The 11560-nt window shown below is 45.6% G+C and overlaps 1 protein-coding gene across 1 annotated transcript; it reads right to left on the bottom strand.

Annotated features, from left to right (window-relative positions):
- Positions 1-2506: 2506 nt before the first annotated feature.
- Positions 2507-6271, bottom strand: LOC8028697 (leukocyte elastase inhibitor). Its single transcript, XM_042288608.1, has 3 exons — positions 6251-6271; positions 5878-6020; positions 2507-4172 (listed from the first exon to the last, which is right to left on the bottom strand). The coding sequence occupies exons 1-3, from the start codon at positions 6269-6271 to the stop codon at positions 2999-3001; spliced, it is 1338 nt and encodes a 445-aa protein (XP_042144542.1). The 3' UTR covers positions 2507-2998.
- Positions 6272-11560: the final 5289 nt, after the last annotated feature.

Genomic DNA, 11560 nt, shown 5'->3' with positions numbered 1-11560 from the left:
GTTGACGTTGTAGAGACGCTTCTAGCTTTATTTGTGCGTCGTATTTTCCGCCAACGTATGTCGTACGTTATGCCCGACTATTTGAGCTCGCTACCCGAGCCTGAACGGCAGCGGTGTCGAGACAAACTGTGGGTGGACGGAGTGGCCTTCGACGATCCGTACGCCGTAAACAGGATCTGGTGAAGCTCCGACGCGAAGTTGCTGCCACCGACGTCGACGGCTGACGTCGTCGTTTATTTAGTTTTTTCGCCAAGCCAGTTGACGGCCGACACGGTGCAGACGTACAAATCTCTCGAGGCTTACGATTACTTTGAGCCGGTTTCCGCACCGCCGGCATGATCAGCAGACTTTGGGTCTGCTGAAATGTATTTATTAATTGATTAAATACACACAGCGTCTTCGAGCCAATGTATGATAATGTAATGTAATGTTTTGGGCCTATGTTTGGCTTAGTGTATTCCGGGTGTTATGTTGTCATTGGTCGACTTGGTTGGTGGTGTGTGGACGTGGTGTGTATAAAAGTGCATACGATGGAATAAAATCCTTAGCTGTGTTTGAGACGTCGCCTCCTTGTGGCCTCTTTTCTTCTCGTCCCTTTTCCGAAATACCCCAGTCTCGGGTTAAACAAAACTATGGATATCTTTCCTATACCTCATGACCACAAGGCATGACAAGTGGTAACGCTTTGTCCGTTCTGCAGTGTTGGCGGTAATGCGTCACATGTAACGGCGTTACCGGTAACGCGTTACGTTTTTCAGTAACGTAGTAACCTACTCGTTACTTTCTCATAACAGTAACACGGGTAACCTATTTACGTTACTGTTTCAAGTAACGGGTAACGTAGTCACGTTACTCGTTGCTTCTTCTTCTCAAGTCTTAAAGGAATTACACTTCAATGTTTTCCGTGTTTTTAGGCGTCAAGCCACGTGAATTTCTGAGTTTTCTGTGTTTTTCTTTGCATTTTTTCTTGTCAGTATTTAGGTGAAACCGTAAAAAGAGATAAAGCAATTATGCTCAGTTTCTGCATCAACATAATGTTTGTTGTAATATCATTTTATGCATACCTGTACCGTCAAGGCAGTAAAACGAATCAAACATAAATAAAAAAAAGTAACGCAAAGGTAACGTGCGTTACTTCTTATCGGTAACGGTAACGAGTTCCTTTTATTTTGAGGTAACGTAGGTCGGTAACGCGTTTCTTTTATTTGCGAGTAACGAGTTGCGTATCTCATTGCCATTTTTCGGTAATGCCTACAACACTGACGTTCTGTCGCCGATCTTCCGCCTGATAGCGCGGGCGTAGCGAGCCACCGACGAGCGCTTGGGCGGTGCTTTGTGCTCGAACACTGTCGGAACTAAATCCCAGTGGTCTCGATCAGACGACGGTCTTCCTGCACATAAGCAATCCTCAGGACGGGGATTGAAATGGAAGCTGCACTGGCTTTCAAGAAAGTGCTTACCGCACGAATTGTTGTCCGCGCGAGGCGACCATCCTTTTCGATCGGATATTATCCACCTTCTGCGCCTTTCAGAGTCAGCCGGGAACTTGTGGAAACTCACCCCGCTACTTTTGCTGTACCTTTCGGTGCAATTAACGGCTCCACAGCTTTGCGACATGCTGAAATGCTACGATGCCCATGCAAAACGTGCACCCTTTTGCCCACACCAACCGGCTCCGGCGCGATCGCAGCGCCGCCGCAGCTCCATGACGTCAAGCCCGCGTGTCGGCCTATAAAGAGTACTTTTTACATGCATTTTTATTTAAATATTTTGTGAGTTTGATATCGACAATAATTCGCTGTACGTGGGTTCGTTCTAAACGGGTTTCACTGTAATTGAATAAATGTATGTATATCACAGCCGCTGGACCTTGTACTTCAGTGGCCGTGTCTTTACAAGCCTCAAACTGGCTCCATTGTTGGTAGCGCCTGTCGCGTTCCACTTTCAAGACTTAAGAAAAACAGAAGGGATGGCGCGCGTGGAGGATAATTAACAGCAGTGACTTTTGCAGAAGCAGCCGGAGGAAAAGGAGTCGAGGAAAGGTCCCACGCTTAGAGCCTTAGACCTTGGTAGTCGGTACCCTGGAAAGCTGCACGTGGGAACCGGCCAGTTCATGATAATTGAGAGTCACTCTAGATAACCCACCCGACCAGGAAACAGACGCAACAATTTGGTATCCATCTCCTATCTTCAGCTGTTTTTTTTTTTTTGTTTTTTTTTTTTAAGCACTGCGCAACTGGAGCACGTCTGCAGAACGTGTCCGGAGGCGACTGCCATGCGTTTTTTTATAAACTTCCCTTGAACGTGATTCGGCGGCCAGTAGGAAATAAGGTACAACGAAACACGAGATAAAATTAACCGTCCGTCTGGTCACCTGTCCTTGAAGCCAGCTTCACGGACTCTGACTCGATCGCACGACGAAAATAGCTGTCCTGGCATCGACACAACAAAAAATCCGCGATATCTTGCGTTAAAAAAGAAAAAAAGAGGGCAGTCTCAACGTTGCTGGGGTTATTTAACTTCCCTGTAAGTTTTTAATGTACACAGTTTCGTTGCGGCGGTTCTACATCGGCATGCGCCGGGTCGCTCTTCAGAGATACACTGTAATGCTGGGCACGTGCTAGCCAGTCCGAGGAGTGCCTTCCACAGCTCTACGCGTATAAACAACACCACCTAGGAGAAAAGACCTGCGCGTGAAGTCATCGCTAGTGGACCCCCGACCGTTCACACATGCGGCAAACACGCTGAGGTTCGACGAGAATCGCCGCAAAGCGGCGATTTTCGTCGCTTGCCGGCGTTGCACTCGTTGTGAGACGCTTTGAGACGCGTTTGCGGCAACGCTGACGCAAGCTACGCCACGTTGCGTGAAGCCACTAGCGATGACGTTGGGAGGGAGTGGCGGAGAGGCCTTGTCTTCTAGGTGGTGTTGGTATAACTGACCGTCCTGCTTTTGTCGTGACTGGCCGCGTCCGAAAAAAAAAAAGAAAAAAGAAGCATCCTATAGGTGACGCACCGAACCCATAAACAGAATCACGTCCGGATTGCAGCTCCGGATGAGGAACATGAACGGATGGTCCACGTTGAAGTTGAAGCTGGCGCCGCCGTAGCACATCATGATGACGGGCGTCGCGAACACACCCTCGGCACCTTCTTCGCCGATCTCCAGGACGGCCTTGTGCACCACCTCAGACACCCTGACGCCCTTCGAGTCGGTGAAGCCCGCAAGATCGGCGCGGTCCGTGAATAGATCCTGGGCCCCCATCGACTCCAGGACCTTTCGGAGGCTGGAAGACTGTTCCAACTTAAACTTTGGCAGGTTCAACTCGACGTCATCGTCTTCGCAGAGCCGCCGCAGTAGCGCTTGCAGGTTGGTCGCGGTCAGGTTCGCTTCCAGCGTGGCCAGACCGTCCACCTTCTGGGGCAGGAGGATGACCATGGACACCTTCTTGCCGAAGTAGGGTATCTCGAGCGCGTTCACGTCCAGCGTCTTGCAGAATGCAGTCTTGTAGTTTTTTCTTTGGAACATCATCTCCACCATGCTTGTCTTGTCCCTCGTTTCGCGGAATGGCTTGCGCGAGGTATAATCCGACTTAAAGTCAGAGTCCCACTGGCCCTTTAGGTACATGGCGTTCACCAGGAGGACCGACGTGCTCGGCGTCACGACCCCGAGTGGAAGCGTGTCGGCCACCTGGAACTTTGTCTTCTCTTCGACCCACGAGTTTAGTTCGGTGCGGGATCGCTGAGGATTCTTGCGCAGGTCCAGTTCTTTCACGGAACCGTCGTATCCGCTTTCCAGGAGGTCTTTGAAGTCTGCCGAAGTACGAACGCTGCGGTCGACGGCGACGCCGTTGGCCAGGTGTACTTTGACGTCCGGCGCCGCGTCGGCCAGGTGGAGCACCATGTCCGCGAACTCCTTGCGGACGTCGTCGATGAGGTCATCCTGGAGGTGGAGGACTTGGGCGAGCTGGGACGCGGTCTCAGAACGACTTCCAGCGTGCGTGGCGGCCAGGGCGAGGGCGATGGCGAAGGGTGACGTGAAGATGTTGCCGTCTGCGGAACCGCCATCGCGGAGCTGTAGTTGATGGCGATGAAGGTCCACGGAGAAGTTGAGCAGGACGTCGTGGAGTCTGCTGGGAGGCGCCGAGCTACCAGAGAACAGGTACCTCAGGAATCTGCGTGTGGAATAAGGGCGGGAGTTTGATTTTTGCCACACTGCTGATCATATACATCATACAGAAGATACACTCTTCGCTGCAGACGTGACGGCAGAATTATCTGCGGGCTCGCCTCAAGCATCTTTGAAGCACGTCTGCTTCATACATGCTCCGAACATGTCTGCAGACGGTTTTTGCATGACCGATGTGACAGTAATACAAGGAAAGGACGCTTCTCGGGCTTTGTCTGAAGTCTGTCTTTTGTGTGATGTATAAGTTAGCTGTCTGGCCGCGGCTTAAGTTGAACACGCACAAAAAAATTTAAGCGCATGAAAAACATGTTTGGAGATTTCTATGCAAAGCGAAAGTTCGTCTGCTTCTTTTACAGGGGTTGTAATGACGTCAGAACGCCGAGCTCTGAATGGCTCTGATAGAGGGACAGTGGGTAGATCTCAAGACAGCTTGCTTTGAGGTCTACCCAATATACTTCAGTCTGAGCCAATCAGAGCTGGGCGTTTTGATGTCATTACAACCCTTGCAAAAGAAGCAGACGAACTAGCGCTCCGCATTGACTTGCTGTGTGCTCTCAGAAGCTTCCGCTGCACACACATACTGCCGAGCAATGAACTCGAAATAACATCCACTTTCCTTCTTTCATCGGTTTAGCCAATAAAAAGGGAGACCAGTATCATGTTGGAAGTTACCCGAGATTTCGGTAAAATATAGAAAACTTGGTAGAAGAAATAAAAATTAAAAAAACCAGGAAAAAGAACGTCGATCTGCTTAATGGGCTCGAAGCATCATGGCCATGCAGTGTCGCCTTTGGCGTTTGGTGACCTTGACGACGTTGCTGCGAGTCTCACTCGTACCCAATAAATTACCCATATTCTAAGGAGTATTTCACGCTTCTATAATCTTACATTATAGAAAAAAAGTAAACAAATTACGGGACCTCACAACCCGAACGCCTTTCGCAGATATTCCGAATATAACATTCTTGGAACGTTGAACTCGAAGTCTCCAAATACACCAGAATAAATAGTTAGTAAATAACATCTTTTTTTTTTTTTATCACTTTTGGCGTTTGCCTTTACACGGATCGTTTAGAGGGCATGAAGTGCCGACGTAGATTTCGCCCCACCGCTTGCACCTTAGCACGATCGTTGAGATGCCAGTGCCATTCAATTCGAGACTGATTCAAGTTTGAGAACCTGACATTCGAATTCCGTCCTTATGAGGGGAGGAAGTGGCCGAGTGGGCTAACGCGTCTCAGCTCGGAGCGTGGAGCGAAAGCTTGCGCTGGGAACCTCCTGGGTTCGATCCCCGCCGCCCCCGCCCGTTTCGATCTGGATGAGTTTCGTACCGGCACGCGTTCGTGTGATCACTACTGCGGGATGCACGTTAAAAATCCCAGGTTAGCGGTTGTACCGCACTGGCTAAATTTCTCATCTACAGCTAAGAGACCGATTACCCGTTGAGGCGCATCTCCATCAAGGCTGTATAAACATAAAGAGTAAGCCAATTTTTTTTTTTTTTCGTCCTTATGCGCGACCTGTTGTGCCGTTGACCGAAATCGCACTCCTTCATCTTAGCTCGGCGTACTTGAATGTGTACGTTTAGAAAACACTCAAGTACACTTTAAAGACTCCTGACCCTGAGCACATGCTCTTTGTTTTTGACCGCGAGATTTTTTTTTTTTTTTTTTTTTTTTAGAGCGTTTTACGTAGTTCCGAGTTTATCGAAGGTCGGTGTGTATACAGCAGCTGCAGCGTTACGGATAACGACCGAGGCCTCTCTCAAAGTTTCCTTGGCGATCACCTGCTGGTCGAGCAACCCAGTTGCCCCTGGTGAACCGGTTTTTCTAAACTGGTTTAATAAAAGGACAAAATGAAAAAAAAAAATGTAAAGCACGAAACAAATTACGGCATTGCATATTCTGGTGACACGCCAACGTAGAAAACAGCATGAAAACGGAAACAACGGCACAACAACGGCCATACCAAAAATCAAAAAAAAAAAAAAAAAAAAAAAAGCTCGAGGATTGGGTTGAAATAAGGGACATCACAAATACGAAGTTCTGCCTTTTGTTTTATCACCGTCTCGGGGTTGTCCGTCATTACGTTAAACGTGTATCCGATTTTTCGCGCACTTACTTTATGTTCCATGACAATAAAGAGTCCAACAGAAAAAAACAACAACAACAAGATCTTTGTGTTCCTTTGTTTGCAATTTAACACAGTGCTATTCGCTCTTATTTATTTATTTATCTATTTATTTAGACATATTATTAGTACTTATCAGTAAAAAAATCGAAACAAACAAATAAATCACGCAAGCTTGATCAAGTTGACAAAGACCCTGGAGCACAAATTGTCCCGCACAAACCCCTCGCGGTTATCTTTTGTTTTATTTATGTTTTTTTTCTTCATTTGCAATATCTTTTTGTTTTTATTGTTTATTTTTATTTTATTTTATTTTTAATTTTATATAAGTATATAACCCTAGCGGGTCGTGTATAACGCTCATTCGCGACGATTTTATTATAGAAAACGATCGATAGTGTACCGTTGTTTCTAACACATTCTGTGTTAAAACAATGGTACACACACTAAAAGTACGCCCATTCAGGCACATACTGATCATTTACACTCCAAATCCCGAGGAGATCGCTCAATGAAGGAACAAATTGTCCTGCCTCGCTACAAGACCCAGCATTGTCGGGCAACCGCCATTCCACTCATGCGAAGAGTACGAAAGTTCGATTATATCTCTTTCCGTCTTTAGGTGTTTACGTACATGTGCGTGAGTTTGCGCTGCAGTCAAACAACGCTTAATGACTTTCTGTTTCGTTCGCGCGTTTTTGTTATGTTAATGTTGCAATGCGTTGCCTCCCCCCCCCCCCCCCCCCCTCTTTATTTTCTGCAATTTCATACAAAAGGCACGTTATATATATAATGAATAAAATAATAAATGAACAAAAACGAACGCCGAAACACGTTTCGAAATACGCGCAATTCAGGAAAGTTCGGAGAAGGTGAGTTTCCACCGTCCGTCGTCATTAAGTTTAGCTTTCACATTTTTCATTTATCATTTGCTTCCAAGACCCACGTGAGGTATTACGTTTGGTAAAACAAATTTTAAAAACACTAAAGTATTATGAAATACAACATAATAAGTATATATATCGCAGAGGGAGACACAAGGCAACGCCTTCACCGAATATCTGAGTATCCGCATATCTTTACAGTCCCTCTCATTTAATGTTTGTATGCCCGCTTTTGCTAAAGTCCCATTTCATAGTACTATACAAACGTTCCTGCTTTTGCTATTGCTACACTTACCTCGAATTTCGTCAGTCGCATTCCGGAGTTCCAGGAAAGTGCGGTTAAATAATGGCGAAACCAAAACGAACGTAAATTGCGCTCGTAGAAAAACAGCGCGGCCCTGCAAGGCATAAAGTTATTATAGCTTACGCTAGAGGTTCAACTGGCGCTAGTGTCTATGCGACTTCCGGGAGGCAAAATTGAAGCAGACAGCGATTAGTCTGCTTTTGCGGTGCTCCTGTGCATTCCTATGAGAAAACGCGCGTGCATTTTTCCTTTTCGCCGGAAAATAGCATGGAACACTTTTGTTATTTGGGTCGTACCGATTGCTTTAGTGAGCGCATTTTTCTTCATCAGTGAAGGATGTGTAACTTCGCTATATTTCAGGTCCAAACCTCTGTTCCACAGCAGGTGTGTAAAAACAAGCGATGATTCTAAGCAAAATAGCAACAGAAAGGAATATAGAGCGTGCGGAAGGCTCGCCAGCATTCCGGTGACGCTTATATATTGCTACTATGCCAGTCTTGTCGCTATATGAAAATGACCCCTTCTTGCATCTTTATGAGCGGTTAAAAACATTCAAAGCGTAAAGTACAAAGTACGTGGGGTATGAAAGACGTCTCTTTCTAATATTTTCTCTGCCGTGCAGTCTTTATTGGCCACTTGTTATCAAAGGTTTCGAGCGTTCGGGTGATGTTTGGAACGTAGAACAAGAGCAGGATACTTATTGAAACTTTGACCATATTACACTCTAAAAAAAAGCCCGTGCGTCTGCTTTCCCGCACAACACTCAGAGAGCCAATCACCGCAACTTACGGAGGCAGCTCAGCGATTGACAATGCCGAAACATATGTTTAGATCAAAAAACGCAGTCTGGGTTGTGACATTAAGCAATGCAAGCGTGACGTTTTGCACTGCTTAATGTCACAACTCAGACGGGCCATTTATAAAGTTTGGAGCAGGTATAGCGCTCACGTTGAGCCAAAGCAGCGCAATTTTGCATGCTGTCACCATACGTTTGAGAAGTGACTGTAATTTAACTAAGTCGCGAGTTGCTAAAAATAAAAATAAATAAACGTACTGACTTTTTTTTTTTTTTGGACCAGAGTATGTTATTTGACTAATTCAAAAGAGATGCACGATTTTTCAAGCGGTAAAATCATCTAAATTCAGTGGTGGGTTTTTTAAAGCCGAGGTCACAATGCTCATATACATCATACAGTTGACAGTCTGCAAACACAAGTCACCGCAATATATCCGTGTTTCGAATGCCGCGTGCCAAGTTTCCTCCTTGAACTCATTGTCATGTGGCATTCGAAGCACGGATCTCGTGGTGACTCGCCTTCGAATCTGTACTGCAGACCGTCTTTTGTATGATGTACTATAATCATTGTGACCCCGACTTAATTAAGGCACATCATGGGAGTGCATGGATTGCACTTTAATTTCCCCCAAGTTATCAGCCGTACTGCACTGGTGAAATTTCCCGCCTAGGTTGACAGGTCAGGAGTTAAGGTAAAGCTCCAAGCACTCCTTTCCCCTTTAGCAGAGCGAATGCTGGAGAGGAGGCGACCTCCTCTCCGGCGCTCGTTCTGCTAAAGTAGAAAGCAAGGGGGGGGGGGGGGGGGGGGGGCTTTACCTAATCCCTTCATCTGTCACAGACTATAAAGTGGGGACACAAGATTGGGGGGATCGGTTGCCGAGTGGGCTAAAACGTCTCAGCTCGGAGCGTGGAGCGAAACCTTGCGCCGCAGGACCTCCTGGGCTCGGTCCCCACCCTATGCCCGTTTCGATCTGGATGAGTTTCGTACCGGCACGCGTTCGTGTAATCGCTACTGCGTGTTGCACGTTAATAAAGGTTCCCAGGTTAGTGGCCATACTGCACTGGCTGAATTCCTCATCTACAGCTAAGAGACATTTCACCCATTGAGGTGTACTAGCACCAAAGCTGTATAAACATACAAGCTACACAATTTATTTATTTTTTACACAAGGCGACGTTATTTTAAGAACTAACTCGCTTCATTTGAAACTTCTATAGAACAAATTTCTTACAAATTTCTGAGTACTTTTGAGTAGCTATATTCTTGTGACAAGTATTTGTACAAAACACTGACCGAAACGACCAGTCGAACTATAAAAAAAGGCACATAAATCAAGCTGAGAACTCCCACCTGTTCCACAAAAGTGAACGTAGCCTTGAGTATAAAGTCGCGGAATAAATATTGTAAAGAAAGACGTGACGCGTATTTGTCTTGACTTCAGGAAAGCCTGCATGGTAAGTTACCGTCCAAGTGAATACAACGCATCTATTTATCTCCACGCGAGCGCAACCAAAAGGTATCCCGCCGTATACGCATAAAGCTTGACGTCACAAAGGAAAACCAACCATGGAGAGTCCGGCGTCTTTTTTTTCCGCTTACAGATTTGTCGCGCATGAAAGTTTCCCACGAGGCAAAAGTGCCCTCGTCCTAAGCGAATTCATGGGGGGCATCATAAAGCGTCCTTGTTTTCTAGTTTCGGATGTCGCACTCTGCGTTGTTGTCTGTCGTCGTTGCCCTTGGTTTTAAGCGTACTGCAGAGAAATAAGACACGCCGGGCGTCGATAAACAAACCAAGGTTATACTTACGTTGTACTCTTCAACGCGTGAAGTGGTAAAATTAGTTACAATGGACTTTTTTTTTTTTTTTTTTTAGTTCTGCGCATGCGTACAACCTCTTCCTTGGCCTTGCTTTCCGCAGTCGCCATTTTGAACCAACATTGTCCACATCTATCTTTGCGACAATTTCGTATTTTTTGACGACTCTTTTTTGAGTACCAGTAGCATGGGACATGAAAAGAAATTAAAAAAAAAAAAACGATACAATGGGCACGATGCTAATCTAGAACACCCTAACGATGCCAATGTGTTCTCCCTGTAGTAAGCAGATTGAGCTGCCCTTCATTTGTAACTCGCAAGCAAGTCCTCCCCTCTCCCCCCTCCTCCTCCTCCTCCTCCTCCTCCTCCTCCTCCTCCCCCCAGACGGCGCTCGTCCCTTGAAAATGCCCATTAAAGAAAATGTACCCGAGTTAAACATTAAGTTGCATTTTTGTTTACCGGTTTAGTTAGAGCTATGGTTACTGACAAGAACGAACGAAGCTCCAGGTACTTTTAACATATCGACGTTTGTAATGTGATCATGGTATATATCGCCCAAAGTTTTGTTCCCAGCGCGCTAACTGGTACGCTTCCGATTCAGCAGTACCGGGGATAGAGTGTGAGACAATGTATTGGTGTATTGTTGACATAGTTTCTAAAAAGGCGGCTGCAAGTAAAAATTAAGTAACAATTTACCCCCAAAATGTAATCAAGTTACAGTTGAAGTCACTGGAATTTTATTCTAACTTGGGGATTTAGTTGTGATAGCCCTAACTAATTACAGTAACCACAATACTTTAATCAATTAGCTCAGTGCTGGGAGACTGGATGAAGCATATGTGAGGTTCCACAAACGGATCGAAAATTTAAAGTTGAAAAGTAAAGGAAAAATGTGAAAACAGTGAAAAGAAACGCGTTAACGTGCACATAATCTTAAAACCATTAATAGTCACTGCAAGGGAAGAGTAGAGATTATAACTGCCGCATCCTTCTCTTCGAAAATATTTAAAACAATCTAATAAAAAGATATTTAAAAATACATTTTGGCAGCGTCCACTCCAACAAAGTCAAATATAGTCGTAAGAATGCATTACGTGCTCCCAACCCCGACGCGAGTTTTTTTTTTTTTTTTTTTTTTTTTTTTTCTGTTTTGATAACACTTGGTAGCATCGCAGCCAAAGCTTGGCGGACGGCATTGAGCGTACGCTGTAGGCAGGGAAATCGTCTGCTAATTTAAGCTTACCCGGGGAATTCCTCGTGAGGGGTATTATACTAAAGCTTGTTTTAACCCGCGCGCTAATCTTCAGAGATCTAATTTTTGTTTGGCGGAAAACGACCACGTTTGTTTTATAGACAATGCGCGAAAAAAAAAAAAAAGTACAGGTAACGGGTTTTTACGAAGGTCATTGCTGACAAACCCTCTCCAACGTCTGCGTCTGCCAAG

Source organism: Ixodes scapularis, unplaced genomic scaffold, assembly GCF_016920785.2.
Source record: "Ixodes scapularis isolate PalLabHiFi unplaced genomic scaffold, ASM1692078v2 PGA_scaffold10__122_contigs__length_95168666, whole genome shotgun sequence".
Taxonomy (NCBI): Eukaryota; Metazoa; Arthropoda; class Arachnida; order Ixodida; family Ixodidae; genus Ixodes; species Ixodes scapularis.
Note: the sequence above shows the minus strand (reverse complement) of the source record. Positions and strands in the feature narration are given on the sequence as shown.

Coding starts and splice junctions, on each gene's coding strand:
- LOC8028697 (XM_042288608.1), bottom strand. CDS start 6,271: ATGACGGACAACCCCGAGACG. Junction 6,021..6,250: donor TGACGGACAACCCCGAGACG/GTGATAAAACAA, acceptor TTATTAAACCAG/TTTAGAAAAACCGGTTCACC. Junction 4,173..5,877: donor TTCGATAAACTCGGAACTAC/GTAAAACGCTCT, acceptor TTCCACACGCAG/ATTCCTGAGGTACCTGTTCT.